At 43.3% G+C, this 27,341-nt stretch overlaps 2 protein-coding genes across 16 annotated transcripts in view; one reads left to right on the top strand and one right to left on the bottom strand.

Moving 5' to 3' along the window:
* Positions 1 to 526: 526 nt before the first annotated feature.
* On the top strand, positions 527 to 25,295 carry LOC5567576 (tubulin alpha-8 chain). Its single transcript, XM_021848520.1, has 6 exons — positions 527 to 643; positions 707 to 1,368; positions 1,430 to 1,635; positions 23,997 to 24,199; positions 24,259 to 24,523; positions 24,582 to 25,295. Exons 1-6 carry the CDS (start codon positions 641 to 643, stop codon positions 24,620 to 24,622), a joined length of 1,380 nt encoding a protein of 459 aa, XP_021704212.1. The 5' UTR covers positions 527 to 640; the 3' UTR covers positions 24,623 to 25,295.
* LOC5567575 (uncharacterized protein ZK1073.1) overlaps positions 24,943 to 27,341 on the bottom strand; it is a 260,885-nt gene continuing 258,486 nt past the window's right edge. For 12 of the 15 annotated variants that reach the window (XM_021848523.1, XM_021848527.1, XM_021848521.1 and 9 more), the window contains 3 exons: positions 26,330 to 26,442; positions 26,106 to 26,268; positions 24,943 to 26,043 (listed from right to left, as the gene is read on the bottom strand). In XM_021848523.1, coding sequence (XP_021704215.1) covers positions 25,804 to 26,043; positions 26,106 to 26,268; positions 26,330 to 26,442 — 516 coding nt within the window. In that variant the 3' untranslated portion in view covers positions 24,943 to 25,803. The remainder of the gene's footprint in view (positions 26,044 to 26,105; positions 26,269 to 26,329; positions 26,443 to 27,341) is intronic. The other 3 variants (XM_021848536.1, XM_021848535.1, XM_021848529.1) reach the window with 2 other exon arrangements.

Raw genomic sequence — 27,341 nt, 5'->3', positions numbered from 1 at the left:
CCGGGGCTTTGAAGGATAGGGGAAGGGGCTCAGTGTAACGTAACTTATTGTTACATATGGAGAAAGGGTTCAAAATCTTTTGGTTTTTGGTGTTACGTAATTTGTGTACCATATCACACTGACATTGACTGGGGACCTTCCTTAGATGAGTGGTTAGAGTCCGCGGCTACAAAGCAAGAGCTGAAGGTGTCTGGCTTCGAATCTCGGTCGGTCCAGGATCTTTTCGTAATGGAAATTTCCTTGACTTCCCTGGGCATAGAATATCATCGTACCTGCCACACGATATACGAATGCGAAAATGGCAGCTTAGGCAAAGAAAGCTCTCAGTTAATAACTGTGGAAGTGCTCATAAGAACACTAAGCTCACTGGCAACAATTGAAATGCGAGCGGACGCGCGTGCTTCAAGCTATACAGCCACGTGCTTGGATCGCAAGCCACGTGGTAACGCAACAGTAATTTCTAGGATCAAAGATCCCGATCTAGCTATCTGGACAATCAGAGCAGCCTTGGAAAATGAAAGAAAACTTTTCGTTACTCTTTTCAAAATTTTCTAGTGAAACAGACGTTCCAAAATTTGTTTCTGAAAACTGTTCAAAATTTCAAGTCGGTCAAAATATTATATTTTAAAAAACTAAAAAAATGGTAGGCGGTCACAAGATTTTCAAATGTTCATGCACTAATGATTAATTGCCTTAAAATTCTTAGAGCTTCAGTAATCGCGAGACTATTTCCGTCCACATCGGACAAGCCGGAATCCAGTTGGGGAATTCCACGTGGGAGCTTTACTGCCTGGAACACCAAATCGCCCAGGATGGTCAGCTGAACGCATCAGAAGGTAACTGCGGGGATGACGGAAACAGTTTCTGTGGGACGTTTTTCCAGCGAACGGCTTCGGAACGGTATGTCCCTCGGGCCATTCTGGTCGATACGGAACCCTCGGTTATTGATCAGGTGAAGACTGGTGAGTTCCGCAACCTTTTTCATCCGGATAACTTGATCAGTGGGAAGGAGGACGCAGCGAACAATTTTGCTCGGGGTCATTTCCACATTGGGAAGCAACTGCTGAACGACACCATGGATGTCATCCGGCGAATGGCCGAAGAGGCCAACAGTCTGCAGGGATTTTTCATGTTCCACTCTTTTGGGGGTGGAACCGGATCGGGCTTTACGTCGCTGCTGGCGCAGAAGTTAGCCGATAATTTTTCGAAGAAATGTAAGCTGGAAGTGGCAATTTATCCGTCGCCTCATATCTGCACCAGTGTTGTGGAGCCGTACAACTCCGTGCTGACGACGCACATGTCGATGGATCATACGGACTGTACCTTCCTGGTGGACAACCAAGCGATCTACGATATCTGTAACACGAAGTAAGTTGTTGGAGCGAAGTCAACCTATACCCGCTTGAATTTCAATATTTCTTTTCTACAGACTGAACGTCGAACGTCCCGAGTATACTAATTTGAACCGGTTGATCAGTCAGGTGGTGTCCAGCATTACGGCATCCCTCCGGTTCGGAGGGGCACTGAATGTGGACATGAACGAGTTCCAGACCAATCTGGTGCCGTATCCACGCATTCACTTCCCGTTGGCGTCGTTTGCTCCGGTGGTGCCGGTCGAGAAGTGGAACCATTCAAGTAAGTTCATTGAAAAATCTTTCGTTTACGGATCAGTTCACTTTCCGAACCTTATCGGGATTGTTTCCGAATATTGTCGGTGTTGGCGAATGCACGCCAGCGCGCCTCTACGATGTCGTTGTCTATAGACGACCGATAAACGCACCCCTCATCGCTGGGTTCAGCTAGAGTCGGAATGACAGCTCCCTACACTGTCATAGTGGTGAGTTCATGTAGGGAACGATAGATAGGAGACAAATGTCGTGAGAATTATTATACGTTGTGGATCAGACAAATTTATTAAGTTTTTTATTATTAATTTGGATTTTGCAATCATTATCGTGAATTGAATTTAATTGAATTTATTATTACAATCGAGAGGTAGTATTATGAAGTGTCCATAAGGTGTAATTCGCATTGATATGATGTATGATTTAGCAGGAATCTCACAGTTACTCGTTAACATACGCTTAACCTAAAGTTGGCAAATCTTACAAGCTAGTGTGGTAAAATAATTCTTAACTAAAACACATGCAACTACTTAAACCCAACTTAATATTACAGTACGGATTAGTAGTACGACTTGAGATACGATCTTGAATACGATTTGCAATAAGCCGCGCAGTATTGCGATATAACCGTGATTATCAACTACGGCCAATATTAGACTGGTTCAAAGACGAGACTGAGACTTGACTAGATGACTTGAAGACGGGACTAAACGTAAGTTAGAACAAACCATAATTGACTCCATGACTACTAGTACTTTAAGTAATAACAGATTGTTCAAACAAACCTTTACAAATGAATTCGCACACATTACAGGAAAATAATAATCCTTCCATCAGAGTACAGTCAGGTCTCCTATTAGACACATGGTTGGGGGGCGTAATAGGAATCTACGTTATAGGAGACCCAGGGCTTATGGGATTTCATCACTTTGGGGGTGTCGTTGAATATCTCGTATGCCAAAAGAGATAGTACAGTACTGTCTTCGGCGAAGTTTCAGTACTAAGTACGATCTACCTTTAGGAGTTGAGTATCATCCTTTTAGTTGAGAACTTGGCCGGTAGGGGCGCTTTTTCTGATTTGCACTATATGAACCATGAGGGATAAGAATGCAAAATTTTGTAACATATGATATCTCTGAATCCTGATGTTTTGGAAGGTTGGTGTCTTCGGAAGAGTTGTTCAGTAGCTCAAGGGCTAACATGTGGTGGTCATTCTGATACGGAATTACGCCACCAGGCGGCGTTAGTGAGCCAAGAATTTTTGTTTTGCGCATAGCTCAGTTGCCTGACCACTTAGAAAGATGGCGTCTTCAGCAAAGTTGCTCAGTATCACAAGGGCTAATATTATTTGAGCCAAAAGTTTCGAAATTTTGCCACTAGGCGGCGCTAGTGAGCAAGGAATTTTTATTTCGTGGATTGCTCAGTAGTCTGACCACTTAGAAAGTTGGCGTCTTCGGCAAAGTTGCTCTGTATCACAAGGGCTAACATTATTTGAGCCGAAAGTTTCGAAATTTTGCCACTAGGCGGCGCTAGTGAGTATTAGTAATGACTGACAATCCAACCTAACTTCATTTCTATCCAATCCATACCTTGGAAAATGTTCAAGAAATGAAGTTCATGCAATGACGAAACAAAAATAAACATACATATTTTTTTCTCTGGTTCATATGAAAAGCTAACGATCACATATTTGAGTAGTAAACGGATCCTCACTCATTCTCATATCAAATTATTGATCAAAAATTCTCCCAATCCGTCGAAAATACTAGGATCCTAGCCATACTTTTATCCGAATAAATAATGTATATATTTTTCTCCAGGCACTTTAACTTAAACGTGACAATGCGAGGAAAATCGATAGCCTAGTGTCATACTGAACAACTTTGGTCAGGCTACTAAGCTATGCGCAAAACAAAAATTACTTGCTCACTAGTGCCGCCTAGTGGCTAAATTTCGAAACTTTCGGCTCAAATGATGTTAGCCTTTGTGATACTGATCAACTTTGTCGAAGACGCCATCTTTCTAAGTGGTCAGGCTACTGAGCTATCCACGAAACAAAAATTATTTGCTCACTAGCGCCGCCCAGTGGCAAAATTTCGAAACTTTTGGCTCAAATAATGTTAGCCCTTGTGATACTGAGCAATTTTGCCGAAGACGCCATCTTTCTAAGTGGTCGGACTATTGAGTTATGCGCAAAACAAAAATTCTTGGCTCACTAGCGCCGCCTAGTGACAAAATTTTGAAACTTTCGGCTCAAATAATGTTAGCCCTTGTGATACTGAGCAACTTTGCCGAAGACGCCATCTTTTTAAGTGGTCGGGCTACTGAGCTATGCGCAAAACAAAAATTCTTGGCTCACTAGCGCCGCCTAGTGGCAAAATTTCGAAACTTTCGGCTCAAATAATGTTAGCCCTTGTGATACAGAGCAACTTTGCCGAAGACGCCATCTTTCTAAGTGGTCAGGCTACTGAGCTATGCGCAAAACAAAAATTCTTGGCTCACTAGCGCCGCCTAGTGGCAAAATTTCGAAACTTTCGGCTCAAATAATGTCAGCCCTTGTGAAACTGATCAACTTTGTCGAAGACGCCATCTTTCTAAGTGGTCAGGCTACTGAGCTACCCACGAAACAAAAATTATTTGCTCACTAGCGCCGCTTAGTGGCAAAATTTCGAAACTTTTGGCTCAAATAATGTTAGCCCTTGTGATACTGAGCAACTTTGCCGAAGACGCCATCTTTTTAAGGGTCCTATAACACTTCCCCGAATACCATTACCCCGAAAACCATCTCCCCGAAAACCAGTACCCCGAAAACCATTACCCCGAATGCAACGTTACCCCGAATGACACATTACCCCGAAAACCATTACCCCGAAAACCAGTTCCCCGAACACGACACTTCCCCGAAAATCAGTGATGCCTTCAAGAAATTCTTCAAGGAAGCTCGCGAATTTGAGCCTGAAAGTTTTCGACTTAATAGTAGTATTCCTAGGGTCGGTGTTCCCTTAGTGGACAGTCCCCTATAGTCGCACTAGTGGCTTTTTATGGCCGTTTTGGTATAAATCTTTTCAAAATATTTTTTGACATGAAGGTCAAGAGCTATTAATCTAAGTACCATTTATACACAGCTTGATTTTTTTCAAAAAATGATCGAAATAATTAGTTTTGCTTAAAATTTGAGCTCCCTTGCGCCTATAGTTAACCTATTGTTCCTATAGTAGCACTACCGAGAGAAACTATTTTTTATTATACAAAATAATTGATGAAATAAGAACTTTTTTACATCAAACGGAAGCTTTTGATCCACACTGTGTAGGAAAAATATAAAAGTTTTGTAAAAATACGATTTTGATAAGTATTTTGCCAATGCCGTGATGCTAGTGCTACTATAGGAACAGGAATTAGAAATAGTGCTACTATAGGCACATGTATTCCTATAGTGGCACACGCGATAATAAATACAAACATTTGAGTTTTTGTAGTTTTCATATTTTTCCCACAAAACCAAGATAAAAAGCTTTTAGATGATGTAAAAACAATGACGCTAGCGTTATTTTTCGATTTTCTACGATTTTTTGTTCTTAGCTATGCGGCTATTGGTACATCGACCCTATTAGTGATTTTTTATTCTTTCAATCATCGGCTGTTCTTTCGAGGTTGTATAATGGCAGTGTAAATATTTTAATCAATGATTTTCTCTTCATTGAGTTAAACCATAGTCTAATGACATTTTAGAATATGTTGAACTCGCATTGCCTCCAGCAATATAAAAATATAATTAGGCATTACCAAATAATATAACGCTTTTGAAAGAGGGCGGGAAAGGTCTTTAATATTAACATGTCAGCATTAACATCAGTTCGAAAAATGATTTATTGCTGTGAACACAATCATTCTCACAAAATCAAGTACACGCCTGTGAGTAAAATTTGGGTTCTCACTTGGCTCATGAAGAATAGCTGTTGATTGAAAGAATAATAAATATTTGATAACATGAAGTACATGAATTCAAATGAAAATCAAAATTCTATGAAATAGGTATATTGGATTCATTTGTCGGATCTTCATTTTGAATTTTTCGTGCCAAGAAAATTCGGGGTTATGGTCCATTCGGGGAAATGGTATTCGGGGTAACGGACTATTCGGGGTAATGGTTTTCGGGGTATTGGTTTTCGGGGTAATTGACCATTCGGGGTATTGACTTTCGGGGTGATGGTTTTCGGGGTAATGGTATTCGGGGAAATGTTATAGGATCCTTTTTAAGTGGTCAGGCTACTGAGCTATGCGCAAAACAAAAATTCTTGGCTCACTAGCGCCGCCTAGTGGCAAAATTTCGAAACTTTCGGCTCAAATAATGTCAGCCCTTGTGAAACTGATCAACTTTGTCGAAGACGCCATCTTTCTAAGTGGTCAGGCTACTGAGCTACCCACGAAACAAAAATTATTTGCTCACTAGCGCCGCTTAGTGGCAAAATTTCGAAACTTTTGGCTCAAATAATGTTAGCCCTTGTGATACTGAGCAACTTTGCCGAAGACGCCATCTTTCTAAGTGGTCAGGCAACTGAGCTATGCGCAAAACAAAAATTCCATGCCCACTAGCGCCGCCTGGTGGCGTAATTCCGTATCAGAATGACCACCACATGCCAGCCCTTGAGCTACTGAACAACTCTTCCGAAGACACCAACCTTCCAAAACATCAGGATTCAGAGATATCATATGTTACAAAATTTTGCATTCTTATCCCTCATGGTTCATATAGTGCAAATCAGAAAAAGCGCCCCTACCGGCCATGTTCTCAACTAAAAGGATGATCCTCAACTCCTAAAGGTAGATCGTACTTAGTACTGAAACTTCACCGAAGACAGTACTGTACTATCTCTTTTGGCATACGAGATATTCAACGACACCCCCAAAGTGATGAAATCCCATAAGCCCTGGGTCTCCTATAGAGTAAAGTGGGGCAAAAGTTCGAGTGGGGTAAGAGTTTCTTTTCAAGATTTCTAGCTCAATTCAAAACAAATCTTATAAACGTCATGGTGGTTTGAATGCTATTCAAGTAAGGGACTTTCAATCCAAATATCATAAAAAATGATTGAGATTTGGAAAAGTTATGGCTATTTGTTGTTTTTCGACGTGAATATTGTAATTTTTGGTCAAACTTTGGTAGCATGGAATCAATTGAAGATAAAATCTTTTTCAATATTTTATGTAAGGGCGTTTCTAGACCTATCATAAGGTTGCTTTGAGGTGTATTAGTTTTTGCATAAATGTTTGAAAACAATTTTTGGCCCATAGTGGGGCAAAAGTTCGAATCAGCGGGGCAAAAGTTCGACCCATGTATAAAATCACGGAAAAATTTGCAAATTGCCTAAAATCCACATATTATCTTCAAATTTAGTTAAATTTGTCTGATCGTGCGAAAATTGTCACCAAAATTTTACATTTCCACTTAGTTTTGCGAAAAACTGCTATTTTTGAGTATATTGCAATTAACCCGGTTTTGGGCAATTTTTTGATGAAAATTTAGTGTGTATTTTTCGTCAAACTTAAGTTTACGGCTGGTGTAAAGTATGCCTGTCATAAAAAGATCGATATTTTGTGTTTTAGCCAGCGAACTTTTGCCCCACACTAGATTCGAACTCTTGCCCCACCGGTGGGGCAAAAGTTCGAATAAGACAATCAATTTTGAAACTGTTATAACCAAAAATGGGTAAATATTTTGACACAAGTTTGTTCAGCAAAATTATAGCGAATATGTTGAAGATTCACTGTATAGTATTTGTTTTGTTTTAACTGCTATTGTTTTCCTGGAAACTTTGATTATACCACTAAGGTCGAACTTTTGCCCCACCTTACTCTAACGTCCTGGTGTGTCTTATAGGAGGGAGCGTAATAGGAGTGCACGTTATAGGAATGCGTTTAATAGGAGACCCGACTGTAAATTTCATTCGACGGTCGTTTTATTCCGGGATTATTATTTCGGAAAACATTCCCCCTGTTGGCAATTTCCAACAATTTTATTATTTTCGTTTATATACGAAAACTACGGGTCATGTCAAGTCGAACCCTACGGTCGGGTAAAGTGATTGGTGAGACCAATAGTGCAAATGGTCGTGTGCAAGTGGTGGTCACGGCAAATCCGGAGGAATCCCACCCCGGAAGAACATGTCAGGTTTGCCGTGGACTAGATTCAACCGAGATGGTGCAATGCGACGTGTGTTCCAGGTGGCATCACTTCCAATGTGTAGGAGTAACGCAGCAAATAGAGAATTTTCCCTGGAGTTGTACCAAATGCGAATCAGCGAAAGGTGTCCAGGAAAAAACATCTCCGGCAGCTCTGCTTCAAGGATACCATGATGTGTCGGGGCAGTCGTCCAAATCTCATCAGAATCGGCTCTCAGTACCGCCAACTCATCAGTTTGAACACCAAAAGCAGCTAACACAACACCAGCATCAACAGCGACCGGAGATGACAGCATCTCATCTAACTCTCTCACCAGCAGCAGAAGCGTCGGATCAGCCTAAAAGAGCAAATCAAGGATCGTTTGTCACCTCGATGCAGTGGGTGGTGTCACCATCTCGAAACGGATCTAAAGCGCCATCGGTCTCATCGAGTCGCTCCTCACAAGCCGTCGCTAGGCTGAAACTCCAAATTCTGGAGGAGATGAGGGTCGTTGAGCGGCGTGAAGCAGAGCGACAACGTGCAATTGCAGCGGAGGATGCAGAGAGAGAGAAGGCATTCTTGGAGCAGAAATATCTGCTGCTGGAGCAGGCTATAAGCGAAAACGGTTCATCTAATGATGGTTCAATATCCAGAACACATGATTGGATCGCAGCCACAAATGCGCACCGCGATGGGCAAATAGTATCTCAGGCCGAGGATCCAAACATGCTCGCTGGTAAGATGCAGGTTTGGAATCCTACAATTACGCGGATTGGTAGCACTCGGTCGTCACTTCCAGAGCCAAATCCTCCTGATCCATTTCCCGCGCCTGAGTCCATGCTGAACTGCCCCATAAATCCACCGGCACTGACCGCCAGAATGCAACGGTTAGCCCTTGGCGCGACAAATCAAGCTTCGTTTCCGGAACCGTCCCGGATGATTCCCACATCCGAACCTCCACGTCGAGTTTCGATAACACAGCTACCTCATTCTGACGAACGCGGAATAACTGCACCAAACGCTTCACAAAACATTGAAATGGATCCATCTCGTCGGCTCTCGCATAACGTGTCGGTACCAGACTATCAACGGTTTGTCCCACCTTCGAATCGATCAGCGGTTCAACACCAGAGCCATCCGTATTCATCAACAATGCGAGATTTCAGAAACCATAACCAAGAGGAAGAGGAAGAAGCTGATTCATATCCTATCTCTCGGAGGCAATTAGCTGCCCGACAAGCCATTTCTAAGGATATGCCGACGTTTTCTGGTAACCCGGAAGAATGGCCTCTATTCTTATCGACTTTTAACAGCACTACCGCCCTATGTGGATTCACCAACGAAGAAAACATTGTCCGCTTACAGCGAAGCTTGAAAGGTCGCGCGCATGAAGCGGTGAAAAGCCGATTAATGCACCCTTCGAATGTCAGCGGAATCATGTCAACGCTGAAAATGCTTTTCGGGCAACCGGAGGTTATCGTCCACTCGATGATGTCGAAGATCAACTCGCTTCCAACACTGAGAGAGGACAAATTAGAATCGATCGTTGATTTTGCCGTCAGCGTTCAGAATTTCTGTGCAACAGTGGACGCATGTGGTTTGGAAGAATATTTCTACAACATGACCTTTCTCCACCAGCTTGTCAACAAGCTTCCGCCGTCGATCAAGTTGAATTGGGCGCAATATCGAATAACACTACCGACGGTCAATTTGTCATCCTTCAGCAACTGGCTCTACTCTCTAGCAGAGGTGGCAAGTGCCGTAACCATCCCAAACATCAATTTTGAATCCAAAGCCGTACGTAGCGAATCACATGCAGCCAGGAAGAAGAATTCGTTCGTCAACGCACACTACGAGGAAGCTTCGTCTGGCCATCACTCCGCATCGCCATACACCGCGAAGGATGCAGCTGATAGCTGCTTGGTATGCAAAGGAAGCTGCAAGTCGATCCCCAAATGCGAACGTTTCCTGGAATTCTCTCGTGATTCCCGCTGGGCAACTGTTCGAGATCTAGGACTCTGCCGCCGTTGCCTACGCCAACACAGTGGTGGATGCCAAGCGAAACTTTGTGGAAGAAATGGCTGCGAGCTGAAACATCACGAATTGCTGCACAACGAGCAGAAGAGCGGACCTCTGTCATCAAATACTTCTCCGAATGACGCGAGTAAACCATCACCGAATCAGCGTCCAGAGTCTATACCACATTCATCGACGAAGTCGGCCGAGCACGGATGCCACACTCACCAGACTACCTCTAGTGAGGTGCTGTTTCGCTACCTACCCGTAGTGCTTCATGGAAAGAACCGGTCTATAGAAACATTCGCCTTTCTGGACGATGGGTCCGAACTCACTCTGCTTGATAAGGAACTGGCGGATGAACTGCAGTTAGAGGGAGAAGAAATGCCGCTATGCTTGCTTTGGACTGGAGGAGCGAATCGTCGGGAGGATTTATCAAAAAGCGTTCAACTTGAGGCGACCGCGAAACACAACGGTTCCAAGAAGTACGTCATGCACGGGGCACGCACAGTTGCAGAACTTCTTCTTCCATCGCAGACGCTCAACTTCGAAGAGCTGTCGGAACTATATCCACATCTCAAGGGCTTGCCCATCACCTCCTATCATAATGTTCGACCGAGAATCCTCATCGGCATGAAAGATCAACACCTCAGCCTTGTCCAGAAAAGCCGCGAAGGAGCACTACACGAACCAATCGCTATCAAAACTCGGCTTGGATGGACAATTTGCGGTGGAAGAACTCGCGATATTGCCACTAACATGGTACATTCGGTATTTCATATATGTGCTTGTGACTCACCTGAGGACGAGGATCTACACAAGATGATGAAGGAATACTTCGCAGTAGACAGCCTAGGGGTTACTTCGCCGAAGAAACGTCTTCTCTCCGCAGAAGAAGAGCGGGCGCAGAATCTGCTTGAGACTCGCACAGCACTCAGAGAGAATCGTTACGAAACTGGCCTATTGTGGCGCTACGACGAAATCCGTCTACCAGAAAGTTATTCAATGGCCCTTCGACGATTGCAGTGCCTTAAAAAGAGAATGGACAATGATCCAAAGTTGGCTAATGTTCTCAATCAAAAAATAGCGGAATTCATAGCGAAAGGATACGCTAGAAAACTTACTAATGAGGAATTGAGTCAAACCTTTCCCCGAGTGTGGTACCTTCCAATATTCCCAGTCACCAATATACATAAGCCTGGGAAAATACGGATGGTTTGGGACGCAGTGGCATCATCCCATGGAGTGTCATTGAATTCTGCATTGCTCAAGGGCCCTGATCAACTCTGCGAACTGTTTTCTATACTGCTTCAATTCCGGGAAGGAATGGTAGCTCTCACTGGAGACGTGCGAGAAATGTTCCTACAAGTTCTTATGCGCAATGAAGACCAACAATGCCAACGTTTTCTTTGGTACGACGAGACAGGAACTCTCTCCGTCTATTTACTGCAAGTTATGACGTTCGGAGCTTGTTGCTCGCCTAGCAGTGCACAATTCGTAAAAAATTTGAACGCCGAGCGCTTCAAGCGTGAATATCCAGCAGCAGTCGAAGTAATTCACAAACGTCACTACGTCGACGATATGCTGATAAGTGTTGAGACTGAAGAAGATGCTATTCAACTTGCCCAGCAGGTGAAAAAAGTACACGCTGCAGGGGGCTTCGAGATCCGCAACTGGGTCAGCAACTCTGAGCGGGTAGTTGATGCCCTACAAGAGAAACCAACAGAAGAAAAGAGTCTCGATCTATCAACGGAGCTTGCGACAGAGAAGGTGCTCGGCATGTGGCGGTGTACCCATTCGGATATGTTTACCTACAAAGTGGGATGGGACCGTTACGGACGAGAGTTACTGCTGGGTCAACGTTGTCCAACGAAACGTGAGATGTTGCGCGTCCTCATGTTCGTGTTTGATCCACTAGGACTGATTGCCCAGTTTCTCATGTTTTTGAAAATCCTGCTCCAAGATGTCTGGCGCTCTGGATCCGGTTGGGACGACAAAGTCGATGAAGTTATCTTCGGAAAATGGCAAAAGTGGCTACAAGGCCTTCCTGAAATTGAACGTATCGCCATTCCTCGGTGCTACCACAGTAAAAAACTACCTGCGGGTGGAGATGTGCAGCTACATACGTTCGTTGACGCGAGCGAAAATGGAATTGCTGCTATTTTTTTTTTTTTTTTTTTTTTTTTTTTTTTTTTTTTTTTTTTTTTTTTTTTTTTTTTTTTTTTTTTTTTTTAGTATTATTCCAAACATTACATTCATTTCTTATATCTAGGTGTTCTGTGTTATTTGACAACACTATCATCCTAATTTGGTAAAACAAATTTAAGATTTAATTAACATTTTGTTAACAACATATTACATTTCATTTGCCGTAGCAGTTCAGTTTTTTTACAGGTGAGTTGATTTCACCTGCTTATAAGAGAAAAAAAAAACGTTTTTAATATACTTCACCTAACTTAACCTAAACATATAACGCATTAAGAATTGCTGCTGTCTGCTATTTACGTTTTGCCGACAATCATATTGTTGAATGCAGCATTGTAGCCGCAAAGACTAGAGTCGCGCCATTGAAATTTCTCTCCATTCCAAGATTAGAGCTACAAGCGGCATTGATTGGAGCACGATTAGCTCAGTCGGTCTCCAAGGCTCTCACGATCCAGATCTCCCGTCGAGTATACTGGTCAGATTCGCAAGATGTTCTGTTTTGGATAAAGTCTGACCATCGCCGTTACTCACCGTTCGTAGCTTTCCGGATAAGCGAAATTCTGGAGTTGACAGAGATTCCTGAATGGAAATACGTACCCACGAAGTTCAACGTTGCAGATGACGGAACGAAATGGAAATGTTCGCCAGATCTCAATCCTCAAGCGAGATGGTTCAACGGTCCAAAATTCCTGTATCATCCGGAGAATCACTGGCCAAGTTCAGTGAATGATTCAAACACTGCCGATCTTGAACTTCGCCCGAGTGCTATGGCACACTTTGTCCAACCTGCGTCTGTGATGCAATTCAGCGATTTCTCCAGCTGGAATCGATTAGTTAGAGTCATCGCACTTGTACGCAGATTCCCAATCAACTGCAAACTCAAAATTCAAAAGAAACTTGTCATTGGTGGTCCGATCTCCAACCGAGAAATGACACTTTCCGAAGCATGCATCTATCGCCAAACACAGCTGGAAAGTTATTCGGACGAAATCATCCTTCTCCAAAAAGCGCAGGACAACACGAAGTTACACAGTACGCCTCTGCCCAAAACAAGTCCGCTGTACCAAAAATCGCCTTGGTTGGACCAGTTTGGGGTGCTCAGAATGCGAGGTCGCATCGCTAACTGTGACTACGCGACCGATGAGGCTAAGAACCCGATTATACTACCCCGTGACCATCCCACTACTAAGTTAATAATTGCACATTATCATCAAAAATACAACCACCAGAATCACGAAACTGTAATCAACGAGATTCGTCAAAAATACAGTGTCTCGAAACTTCGCATGGCCTATAACAAAGTTCGAAACGATTGTCAACGTTGCAAGAACGACCGGGTAATCCCACGAGTACCGATTATGGCTGACTTACCAGTGGCCCGCCTCGATGCATTTACTCGTCCGTTCACGCATGTCGGGGTAGATTTCTTCGGGCCCTATGAAATCGTAATCGGCCGCCGAACAGAAAAGCGTTGGGGTATGCTAGCCACCTGTATGACGACTCGGGCAATCCATATTGAAATCGCACATTCCCTCAGTACTGGATCGTGCGTCATGGCGTTGCGTAATTTCATCTCGCGAAGAGGAAAGCCTAGGACGATCTACAGTGACCGAGGTACGAATTTCATAGGGGCAAATCGAGTGATCAAAGAAGCGCAACAATTAGTCGACCAAGAAGCATTGATGGACGAGTTCATAGACTCAGAAACCAGCTGGGAATTTTTACCCTCCTCTTCACCGCATATGGGTGGTAGTTGGGAACGATTGATAGGCAGCGTGAAGAAAAACTTGATGGCCGTTCTTCTGATCAGAAAGCTGACGGACGAAGTTCTGCGTAACTTGTTAACCGAAATAGAGAACACCGTTAACTCACGACCTCTGACACATGTCCCTGTAGACGATGACTCAGCTCCTGCATTGACACTCAACCACTTCTTGCTAGGGTCATCTAATGGGGTGAAACCACTCTGTACTATTGACGACAGCGGCGATGTTCTACGGCAATGTTGGCGACTGTCACAAGTACAAGCCAACCGATTCTGGAAAAGGTGGATTAGCGATTACCTACCCGAAATAACTCGCCGCACTAAGTGGTTTAGCGACACGAAGCCAGTAGAGGACAACGATGTGGTAGTGATTGTAGATCCTAGACTGCCTCGGAATTGTTGGCCAAAAGGCCGAATCATCTGTACACACCCTGGACGAGATGGTCAACCGAGATCTGCGACGGTGAAAACAGCAACCGGCGTGTATGAACGTCCGGTAGCAAAATTGGCCGTGCTAGATGTACGGCGCGTTGAGGAGTAAGCTGTCCTGGTATCCAGCGTACCTGGGGGGACTGTTGGCGAAAGCACGCCAGCGCGCCTCTACGATGTCGTTGTCTATAGACGACCGATAAACGCACCCCTCATCGCTGGGTTCAGCTAGAGTCGGAATGACAGCTCCCTACACTGTCATAGTGGTGAGTTCATGTAGGGAACGATAGATAGGAGACAAATGTCGTGAGAATTATTATACGTTGTGGATCAGACAAATTTATTAAGTTTTTTATTATTAATTTGGATTTTGCAATCATTATCGTGAATTGAATTTAATTGAATTTATTATTACAATCGAGAGGTAGTATTATGAAGTGTCCATAAGGTGTAATTCGCATTGATATGATGTATGATTTAGCAGGAATCTCACAGTTACTCGTTAACATACGCTTAACCTAAAGTTGGCAAATCTTACAAGCTAGTGTGGTAAAATAATTCTTAACTAAAACACATGCAACTACTTAAACCCAACTTAATATTACAGTACGGATTAGTAGTACGACTTGAGATACGATCTTGAATACGATTTGCAATAAGCCGCGCAGTATTGCGATATAACCGTGATTATCAACTACGGCCAATATTAGACTGGTTCAAAGACGAGACTGAGACTTGACTAGATGACTTGAAGACGGGACTAAACGTAAGTTAGAACAAACCATAATTGACTCCATGACTACTAGTACTTTAAGTAATAACAGATTGTTCAAACAAACCTTTACAAATGAATTCGCACACATTACAGGAAAATAATAATCCTTCCATCAGAGTAAATTTCATTCGACGGTCGTTTTATTCCGGGATTATTATTTCGGAAAACATTCCCCCCTGTTGGCAATTTCCAACAGTCGGGATTGTGTCTAAATTGTGTCGGGATTCTTATACAATCCAGAAATTATTATCGAAATCGTCAATGATTCTTTTCGAACCCGGGTGGTTCTATCCGAGATAAAATGATATTTTTGCTATTCAGTTTTTATGCATAAATTTGAGTTACAGTGAAACCTCCATGAGTCGATATTGAAGGGACCATCGACTCATGGAAATATCGAGTCATAGAACAGCAATCCTTTGGAAAGCTGCTTCTAGGGACCATCATAGCAACCATGATATTTTGTTTTTAGTAGGGCAAACGCTCCCTTAGTGGAGGTAGCTCCAATAGTGGAGGTAGTGTGTTTTGGCAGGTTTCGCGCTAATAAATGATTATGTGATATTTTTGTATTATGTACGATACGAAAATAATACAAGTAATCGAATAATATTCATGATATTTAACCGTAAAACTATTTAAAACAATTATTTTGCTTAATTTTTTTGCTCCTTTGCACCTATAGTGGTGCATCAGTACCCATAGTGGAGGGTCCCATAAGAAATCAATGGTTTGCGCCACTAAAGGAACCATCCTTAAAATATACCTCCACTAAAGGAACAGTGTTCCTATTATTGGTGCAAGGCCTTTTGCAGGGAAATTTCAGATGAATCGTGATTTTTATACATTTGAATGATAGAAGGATTTGAGATCTATCGAATGATACGCTAAAATCATATATTTCATGATCTTAACACCGTGTTTTAGCAGTTTTCCCTTAGGTGCGCCACTAATGGTACACTTGCCCTATGGTTCCATGAGTCGATATCGAGTCATGGAACATCGACTCATGGAGGTATCACTGTAATTTAGTATTACAATATACAACATGAATGGTTTAGCAGTTTTGGACGTAGGTGAAAGGGGGGCTTGAAAGTGTTTTTTTTTTGTGTGTGCTGGTAAATTTTTATTTCTTCCTAAGACCCCTTATGTTCCTAGAAATAATTTCTGGCTACGCCAGTGCATCATATAAATCACACAACGAATAAAGGATAATATTTAAGTTCTTTGATCGCAGATTTGATTTTGTTAGTGATTTGATTCTTCGGATTTGATTATCCCGAGTGAAAAAAAAAATCAATACTCCGGATACTCGAGTCCGACCTGTACTATTCCGAGATTCAAATTTTTTTTTTGATTATTTTTGAAAATTACCTAAGAAATCTTCTTAAATTTCCTCAACAGTCCAGGATTTATCTCAGACATCCTTGTTTATTAACGTTGACTTTGAAACTCACACAAGTTTTATCAGAGGTTACTTTGGGTTTTCTTTAGACATACCTACCTCACGGATTTATTTTTCAGAAAAAAATCCCTGGCACTTCCATGGAGACATTCGTGGAATAATTCCTGAAGAAAAAAAACTTACTTGAGAAACTCTCAAGGAATTACTGGAGGAATTTCTGTAGAAATCTCAGGTTAAGTGCCTGAGATTAAAGTTTACAACGATGTGAGTTAGAATCATATGACATCAAATCAGATACAGTCAAACCTCCATGAGCCAATATCTGAAGGGACCATCGACTCATGGAAATATCGAGTAGTGGAAACAAATGCTTTGGAAAGCAGTTTGAGGGGACCATCGTAGTAACCATGAAATTTTGGTTTTAGTATGGTTCCATGAGTCGATATCGAGTTATGGAACATCGACTCTTGGAGGTATCACTGTACTTAAACCTACTTGTTTTTAATTAATTCTGATACGTGGTTTACGGCTAATCAGCTGATTGGAAGTTTGACAATTAACGAAAAACTAAACATTACAAAGGGTAGATGTACCAGTTATGGACAAAATGGTTCCCTATTTCGCCATACGTGATTACTTCCATGTATTCAAATTTTGAAAATTTTTGTGTGTTGTAGTAGTTAGATTTAAAAGAGATCTTGATGTTGAAACATTCAAAAATATTTAATTTGTGAAAGTTATCAAAATTTCACATATGGCCAAATAGGGAACCACTATGGCCATGACTGGTACACTTTCCCTATACTTTGCAATTGGATTAGATGGACAAATTGATGTGAAGTTTTGTGAAAAAGTTACACGTCTTCTCGGTGAGAATCGAACTCACGACTCCCTGATCTCTAGTTAGGGCGCGTTTCCCCTATGCCACGAGAGGACTCAGGACGCAGAGGTTAAACTGAATTCGATTTCAGCTCAATAATCTCGCGGTCCTTTTGCAACGGTAAAAACAATTTACCAGAGTAAAAATTGGTGCCATGATAAAGCGGAAAGGACCTATTCATGAATAATGTGGTTCGATATATTTGTGGGTTTTTCCACGGGGGTGCCATAATGAGTAAATACAACTCAAATTTTGGTATATTGGTGACTTTATGCACGTCTGTTTTTTTTTCGGGGAAGAGGAAGAATGTGGGGTGTACACAGAGCATAACGGAGTTGCAATGTAAATGTATGCGTGTGCTGCGTCCGTAATGTGACTGTGTGTGTCATGACGGTGAGTGCATGGACCGATTCTTAGTGTTGATTCGTCAGTGTAGTATTATTCCAAGTGATTCTTCTGCAGTGAATAAATATGCCTGCTAGGGAGTCGATGCCGGTTATGGACCCTTTGCGTATTATGGACCCCCTACAGAAAAGCAAAAAATTAACACTTAAAGCAACCTTATTCCTATGAAAATCCACCGGGGAACTTCGATTGCATTGTTAGTCAACAGTTTCAGATAAAATATTTGGTTTGAGACGTATAAATACAGATATTTGAACAGTTTTGTGAATGAAATCACACAAGAGGGTCCATAATACGCATTTCCAGGTGGGTCCATAATAGGCTCGTCGGCAGCGAGCCGGATTACATGGGAATCAAATGGAGGGTCCATAATAGGAAACGTCAAATTTGTAAACATTCCTGTTATGGACCCCGGGAGGGTCCATAATAGGCATTCGGACAACAGTTTTCCAAATGCATATTTCACTGGAAAAATCGAATGATTTTGAATGTTTCATAGGCTTACTATAAAGTAAAAACATTGAACTTGTTGTTTTTTTTTTTTTTTTTTTTTTTTTCTTCTAAGCAATGGGGGGATAATCTGCTCAACAGACGCCGTGTGGGGTTAGGGACCATTTACTACATGCAAGCAGTAAACAGGACTACACCCCCGACCCACTAAACCATTTCCATTGCCGCCAAACCCTTCGTCTCTCCGGGACCACCAAGAAGGCATTGCTTCGAAGAGGGGCTATTGCACATCGCATCCTCCAGGTTAGCTGCGTAGCCATGCAGCAACGAACATCGATGACACGCTTAGGGGGGTCCACCAAGGTAGCATGCTGGCGCTTTGCCAGCTTCCCAAGTGGTCCTCACCTCCCGTTGTCCGCTGAAAGCGGGCAGGGTCGACCACTACGCCCGCGCCCAGCTGCACCGCAGGTATCAAGAACTGATACTGCGGGCTTCGCAATTTGACCTACTGAAGGCTCAGGCCCTATCAGCTAGCACCAGCTGGGATTGCTGACGAAGGGGCCTCCACCTGCCCCGAACAACCAGAGGCTCGTATCCACCCAGTAGGCCGGCGCCACGACAGCAGCGCTACCAGGATGTTCTCCCCGCGGCCACTTAATCGCTGTAAGGGTCGATTTCGACCGTAGGGCACCGGTATGACCTACGTGGCCGACTGCGAACCCTTGGACCACCTGTTGTTTAGCGTCTGCACTAGCCACTCCTCGAGTCCACTCGCCACCTCCTTTGCAGTTCCGAGACGATGTGGGTGATAGCCGATGAAACGGCATTCCAGCCAAACTCGTCTTCACACATCCTCTGGACCAAATTGTCCGGAGTCGTGTCCCGACCGCATGTGGCTAACATGCGGTCACGCATTGTGCGGAAACGCGGGCACACGAACAAAACGTGTTCCGCCGTTTCCTCTAAACCTGCACAAACTGGACATTCGGGAGAACCCGCATGACCGAAACGGTGTAGATACTGTCTAAAGCAACCATGGCCCGAAAGGACCTGTGTCAGGTGGAATGTTAGTTCCCCATGGCGCCTATTGACCCAGATATCTAACCTCGGAATCAACCTGTGAGTCCACACTCCCTTGGTGGAACTGTCCCACGCACGCTGCCATTTGACCATGGAGGCCAGTCTGGCAGTCCTGCGTATGCCTCTTGTGCCGCGCATTTCGAAGCACTCTATGTCTTCCATGATAAGGATACCAATAGGCACCATACCGGTGATGACGCAGAGTGCATCGTGTGACACGGTACGGTACGCGCTCGCAACCCTCAGGCACATTAGCCTATAAGTACTCTCTAGCTTGCTACGGTAGCTCTTGGTACTTAAGGCCGTGCCCCAAGCCGGGCCACCATACCTCAGTATGGACGAGGCGACACTGGCCAGAAGCTTTCGCTTGCTGGCGTACACCGCAGAGCTATTGGACATCATCCGGGACAGTGCCACAATAGCTGTGGAGGCTCTCTTGCAGGCATAATCGACGTGGCTACCGAAGGTAAGCTTATCGTCGATCATCACCCCCAAGTGTTTGACGGAGCGCTTCGAAGTGATCGTGCAGTCGCCTACACTGATCACCGCTTGCTGCACCGACTTTCGGTTGTTGACAACAACCGCCTCAGTTTTGTGGTGAGCCAATTCCAGTTTCCTGGAGCTCATCCACTCCTCCACAATTGCGATCGAGTGGGCTGCAGTCAATTCCACTTCTTCGATCGATTCACCGTAGACCTCCAGCGTAATATCGTCGGCAAAGCCAACGATGACCACACCCACCGGGAATTTTAATCTCAACACCTCGTCGTACATGACATTCCATAACACCGGGCCCAGGATGGAACCTTGCGGGACTCCTGAGGTTATGTGAAAGCACTTCCGACCCACCTCTGTGTCATAGACTAATACCCGATTCTGGAAGTAACTTCCGAGAATCTTGTACAGGTACTCGGGTATCCCCAGACGCAGGAGCGCATCGGCAATAGCCGCCCAACTGGCACTATTAAATGCGTTCCTTACATCCAGAGTCACTACTGCGCAGTAGCGAATCCCCCTCCTCTTACGCTGGAGTGCTATCTCAGCGGTTTTCTTAACCGTCAGAATAGCGTCTACGGTGGACTTCCCTTTCCGGAAGCCGAACTGGTTGCTTGAGAGACCATTTACACTCTCAGTGTACCTCAACAGTCTGTTGAGGATGATCTTCTCGAGCACCTTCCCCGCCGTGTCAATCAAGCATATTGGTCTATACGCCGACGGGTCACCAGGTGGTTTCCCCGCCTTTGGCAATAGTACCAGGCTCTGCCTCTTCCACGCATCTGGAAATACTCCCTCGTCCAGGCATATCTGCATAGCAGATCTGAACATACCGGGAGCCTCCAAGATTGCGACTTTGAGGGCCAGGTTTGGAACTCCGTCCGGACCTGGTGCCTTCCCCATGCTTAGGGATTTTGCAATCCCTACAAGTTCCTCATCGGTTACTCTATCCTCATCGCCAGCCCCAATCCCCGGCTGTCCTACAAAAGGAGGCCATGGGCTAGGGTTGTGGCGCGGAAAGAGCCCCTCGATGATCCCCTCCAGCATCTGTGGAGATTGCTCCGTAGGAGCAATTGCACCTCTTGTCTTCGCCATAACGATCCTGTAGGCATCACCCCACGGGTTCACGTTGGCACTCTGACAGAGTCTCTCAAAGCAGGCCTTTTTGCTTGCCCTTATCTCGGACTTCAGCGCGACTTTGGCAGCGGTGAACACCGCCCGTCGTTCTTCACGCTCCTGCTCGGTACGTGCTCGCTGCATCCGCCTCCTGGCCCGTAGGCAGGCACGGCGCAGGTTCGCAATTGCTTGAGTCCACCAGTACGTCGGTGGTCTCCCATTTCTAGGGTGGACTTTCCTAGGCATGGTCGCATCGCACGCACGCGAAAGCACCGCTACCAGTTCGTCCCCGCTTAGGCCGAGTAGGTTACGCTCACGACGGAGCGCCTCCCTAAGTACTTCGTCATTGAAGTACGATGTCTTCCACCTACGAGGGCTTGGCCGTGACCTAGCCGCTTCCTCTACGCGCTGCCTGCTGTTGTTGTAGTCGATACTGTAGCGAACCGCCAGGTGGTCGCTGTGAGTGTAGGCATTATCTACCCTCCAGTTCGAACTACTCGTTAGGCCAGGACTACAAAAAGTAACGTCGATAATCGACTCCGCTCCGTTTCGGCTGAAGGTACTTTTGGTACCAACATTAGCCAGATCGACATCTAGCACGGCCAGTGCCTCTAGCAGGATTTGACCTCGCTGGTTCGTGATGCGGCTTCCCCATTCCACGGCCCAGGCATTGAAGTCACCCGCTATTGAACTTGTTGTTAGACTCCACAAAACGTATATGCGTCTGAGATATCATTGCGGAAAAGCATCGAGAATTAATTTCAGCTACTAAGGGGTCCATTACTAGCATTGAAATCCAGGTTATCTTGCAGAGTCCTGTGGGGATTACAGTACCAAATTTTGTCAGCCCCTGATTTTAGCAATTTTTGGCCCGATTTTGTAAGCCTAAAATTGATATTTATTTTAATCAGAGTAAGTACGTCTTTACTGGTAATATTGGGTGCATAAAGTCAATTATGACCTTGACAATCATCTAAAGACCGAAATTTTGAAATTTTAAATTTTTCATAATTATCCAAGAAACAGAGCAATGTAACTTTGCATTACGGTACAAAGAAAATGGAGTAAAAAAACAATGTGAATACAGTCGACTCTCCACAACTCGATATTCTATAACTCGATACACTCTATAACTCGATGGATTTTTCGGTCCTTTCAAATTCCCATACATCGTGCTCTCCATAAGTCGATATTTCTATAACTCGATATCTCCACTAGTCAATGTCACGTGAGAGGTAAATTTCTCTCCATAACTCGATATCTATTTTAAAAACGTTCTTATTTTGGGAAACTTGATTTTATTTTTATTTGGAGGTGAATAAATAGTTGCAAGTTGAAAAACATGATAATAAAAAAATATATTGTCAGGAAAAATAACGTGTTTTTTCGAGCTTTTCGAAAAAAGTTTCCAAATAATAGTTTGTATAATACTATCAACAAAATAATATTGCTTTCTTATAGAAGAGATTATAGATGTAATAGAATTAAAGAAATTTGTTTCTTCGATTTTGAGATTTTTTGTGTCGGTATATTCCTTAGCTCCATAGTTCTATAAGTCGATGGTCCCTTGAATATCGAGTTATGGAGAGTCGACTGTATTATCAAAATCACAGAAATAAGTCCTTAAGTTAAAATAAAACTTGAAACCAGTCAAAGGATTTTTTTCCCGATTTTTGCTCTTTCCCGATTTTGTCAACCCTAAATGCAGCATGGGGCTGACAAAATCGGGACATTACTGTATTGCAGAATCCTGTCAGGATTCTCGAAGAATTCTGGTGGGATTCTTGCAGAATCCTGTCGGGATTCTTGCAGAATCTGTCGAGATTATCGCAGAATCGTGTCGAGATTCTTGCAAAAACCAATCGAGATTTTTGCAGAATCCTGGTGAGATTCTTGCAGAACCCTGGTGGAATTCTTGCAGAATCCTGGTGGGATTCTTGCATAATCCTGGTGTGATTCTTGCATAATCCTGGTGGGATTCTTGCAGAGTCCTATTGGAATTCTTGCAGAATCCTGGTGCAATTCTTGCAGAATCCTGGTGCAATTCTTGCAGAATCCTGGTGGGATTCTTGCAGAATCCTGGTGGGATTCTTACAGAATCCTGGTGTGATTCTTGCATAATCCTGGTGGGATTCTTGCAGAATCCTGGTGGGATTCTTGCAGAGTCCTATTGGAATTCTTGCAGAATCCTGGTGCAATTCTTGCAGAATCTTGGTGCAATTCTTGCAGAATCCTGGTGGGATTCTTGCAGAATCCTGGTGGGATTCTTACAGAATCCTGGTGGGATTCTTGCAGAATCCTGGTGGGGTTCTTGCAGAATCCTGGTGGGATTCTTGTAGAATTCTCGTGGGATCCTTGCAGAATCCTGTCGGTTTTCTTTCCGAATGCGGTTGGGATTCTATCCGAATCCGGGAAGAATTTTTAGTGCTCCAATTGGATATTGGAAAAAACTATGAAACTCGAAAAAAATATTAAAACGTTTTGAAAAGATTTCTGAAGGATTTGAGAAGAATCTCAATCCTTATTATGGTTGCAGTTTATGGATTCCGGAATGTTTCACCTGAAACCAACGTTGAGACGGGGTTGGTGGTCTGATGGCTACCCCCTCTGCTTCATAAGCAGAAGGTCATGGGTTCAATCCCAGGCCCGTCCCTTTCCTCGTACTTTGTAGTTGTATATCTCTCACTTGCTTCTATCTTCCTTCTTGCTAGAACCAGAGACGGACAATAAACCGTTTCCCTAACGCTTCCATACTTCCACGCGCATGCCTTTCCTTACGCCTGATACATAGGCAGTCTGCTAACCACAAAAGCAAACCTCTCTGCCATGCCTTTCCCCCAATCCATACACTCCCGCATGAACTGGCGTAGATGCAGTGGTATATACGGTCTACGTGGGAGCCAGTTTAATGCATCAATTCCTCCCCCTTCCCCACATTGGTCTGCATTCTGACGTGGCAGGTACCATTGTCGCTAAAAAATAGAAGATCACCAGCACTTATACACTGAGGATGCCTGTTAGTCCCAAGCAGTCATTCGGTTGGTTCCTTGTGTAAGTCCAGCTGATCTGGCGATACTGGAGTAGCAACCACGGGCGGCCAATCAAGTTCAAGCTCAAGCTCCGGAATGTTTCACCTGAAACCAACGTTAAAATTCGATAAAAAAAAATATTGAAAACGAATTTGCAATTTCAGCCATGACCGTGTCGGACCTCACCGCTCAGCTGTTCGAAGCGGACAACCAGATGGTGAAGTGTGACTTGAACGAGGGCAAATACATGGCGTGCTGTCTGCTGTACCGTGGTGATGTAGTGCCAAAGGATGTCAACGCTGCCATTGCCGGTATCAAGTACAAGCGCACGCTACGTTTTGTCGATTGGTGCCCCACCGGATTCAAGGTCAGTTTTGACACTATTCCTAAATCGAATGTAAAAAAACATTTTCAATTTTGTTTCAGGTCGGAATTAATCACAAAAGTCCTGTCATGTTTGCCAAAGGTGATTTGGCACCAGTGCACCGAGGGGTTTCCATGTTGGCATCGAACACAGCAATTGCGAAGGCGTGGTCAAGGCTGGACCACAAGTTCGACATGATGTACTCGAAGCGAGCTTTTGTCCACTGGTTCGTTAACGAGGGCATGGAAGAGGCAATGTTTCGAGAAGCGCGGGAAAACCTGGCCGCGCTGGAAATGGACTATTTGGAGGCGGAGAAGGATTGTGAAGGTTTGAAGGGATTTTTTAAAATATAAGAACGTATTGAAACATGATATTCTTCTTCCAGATCAAACTGCGTCATCGGAAAACTCTACCGAAGAGTTCTGATTCAGGACTGTGATATTTCACCTTTGAGGCAAGTAAACGAAAACCCAGCCGGCAATCTCACTATAGTAATACCGTTTAAATAAGTTTATTATTCTCTTTGAAACTACTCTACGACAGTTTAACGAACCGATGAAAACTAATAAAAAATTTCAATATTTATTTCACTCGCGTTGGCGAGCGCAACAACGCAACAACAATTTTGTGTTCCATCATTTAGTGTTTGAAAGGGTTGAATTTTTATCATTTCAAAGGGTGCAATACAATAGCTCAGGTGTGTCCAATTTTCCTACCAACTGTTATGCCAATTGCTGAATTTAATATTTTTTTATTATTATTGAAGCCACAACTGCATGTATTTATGTTTGGTATAGTACTTGATCGTTTGCGCTTAGCATCTTTCAGCTCGAGAAAGCTTTTTTTTTTCTTTTCTGAGTTTGGTTTGTATTCAATAGTTGACTTTTGGATTTGTTTGTTTTCCGCTGCTTACTTGCTATATATAGGTATAATTTCTTAGCTTTGTTATCATTTTAATGAGTGTATAGCTGCTAACGATCCTACGATTTAAACGCTAGAATTTTTCTTTTTATGGTATTTTATTTTATTAAATTACTTTTTCATTCGTCAATAGTTGGTATAAGAAGATGTATATAGGCTCTGAAAATCAAAAAATAAATCCTTATCAATTAAAGTTTCCATTCTCGTTTTTTTGGGCTTCATGGGATCAGTTTCTGACTGCTTTAAATTTGTGTTCCTTTCCTGGTAGACTCTTGATTTTTTTTCGTGGGAGGTGACAATGAGTGATTACAAAAGATGTTCTGGTTTGAATTTCAATGTTTGTTGTACATTTTACTTTATCTTGTTAAACTTTAGAATAGTCGGTGTACAAGTTGTTCCTTTAAAGTTACTATTTTCGAACTCTAGTGTTTTGTTTGTCGGTTACATGAATTGTTGCTACAGTTTACTTCATTGTTGTTACTTGTTGTACCAGTATGATAAAAAATACGTACATCTATAAAAATTGATATCAGAGTGTTGTTTGTGGCTTTTACCTGCATTTGGGTATGACATTTGCATGTGTGAATCATTACTTTAATCTATTCATCTGTTTCCTCGTGTTCGATAAAGTATAATATTAGCCATAAAGATAGAAATAATCGCTATGCTTACCCCCAATGCTCCATTTACTTCTTGATCGGAGGTAGTTGCTCATTGATGGTGATGCTTAGTCGTCTGATGTTAGGCTTGTCGTAATCTTCCATGGACATTCCACGAGAAAGGCGTCGACCACCCGGAGTGCCATCACTGGAACCACCCGAGCTGGTTGAGAATGCTCTGTTCCGGTCCACCCCAGGCAATACCACCGATGTCAGCAAACCTTGGCCCTTGCAGAACAGCAAAATCGACTGAGCCACTTTAGCAGGCTGAAACGAACAACTCAATTTGTAATCATAGAACTAAAACTAATGTTTCCAATCAAACTTACAGCATCTGCGAGAACATCGCCAGCGCGTTCGACCTTCAGCAGTGTAACCTTCTCCTTGTTCAAGTCCTTGAACATCTTTTCAACTACGCCAGCGTATGGGCTCATAACTCCAGTGACCAACAACAGATCAACCTTACAGTTTTTCAAGCACAAATTCTCGCGGCTGTGAATATCGAAACATGTAATTAATGAGCTATTCCACCATTATCGTTCAATATACGAACCTTGTAAATGCTTTAACGTATTGCTTAAGATTCTTGTTGTTCAGCGAGCTGTGCAGTCTGCTCTGGAACTCGGTAACAATTTTCTCCTTGTCCGGATTGTCGCCAACCAGTTGCTGTGTGTGTGAAAAATAGGCAAGTCTATCAGTTGAAGTTTGGCTCGGCTCGTAGTCGTAAATTTAGGAGAACAACAAAAAACACTCCACAAACATAGTTGTATAGCAGCAGCAGACTAAAGGAGGCGCAATTTGGGGTGAGTAGGTACCTACAAAATAGGTTTTTTCGCGGGGTGGCTTTGAGTTTTCCAATATGTACACCATATTCATGTGGTTTTATAGACACTTGTGTGCTCTACTGGTGAACGCATTACATTTATGCAATTACATGCCATCGAAAGCTTTTTGGGCTGTCAAACTGTGCCATTAAGTGGTTAGAGGCGAACATCTACTTAAGGTGATTATAGAACGAAGCCACACCTCAAATTTTCAAGAGCACAAGACTTGAGAACGAAACAGCGCTCCGCGTAGAAAATCTATCCCATTGGTCACCGCCAGCAAGCAAGCAATTTGATTGGTTTTCGACGCGAACTGTTGTCAGATTCTCTCGTCTTGTGCACTTGAAAATTCAAAGTTTGGCTTCATTTTATAATCACCTTAACAAACAAATAACCTAATGTAATCAACCATTAAAAGTGTGATTTGATAGGTGAGAACTGCCCGAATAATCGAGGCATATTTTTATACCGTTTTTATAACGAAAATAGTCTAATCGACAGAGAACTCAAATCATAAGGGGGTAAAGTGAAAACCAACAGGGTAAAGATCTACATCCCCGCTAATCTGAACGATACCTCATGCAAACCATCGGGGTTCATTTTTAATTTGAACTTCTAGTTTCCCGTCGCATAACGACAAAACGTGTTTCCGGTCACTTCAATTAGCAGGGGTCAAATTAAGAAGAATTCAGATTAAAAGCGGTCAAAGCAATCAATGGGATACCCGGTACTTCGGCACTT

The sequence above is a fragment of the Aedes aegypti genome, chromosome 3 (genome assembly GCF_002204515.2).
Source record: "Aedes aegypti strain LVP_AGWG chromosome 3, AaegL5.0 Primary Assembly, whole genome shotgun sequence".
Lineage (NCBI taxonomy): Eukaryota > Metazoa > Arthropoda > Insecta > Diptera > Culicidae > Aedes > Aedes aegypti.
Note: the sequence above shows the minus strand (reverse complement) of the source record. Positions and strands in the feature narration are given on the sequence as shown.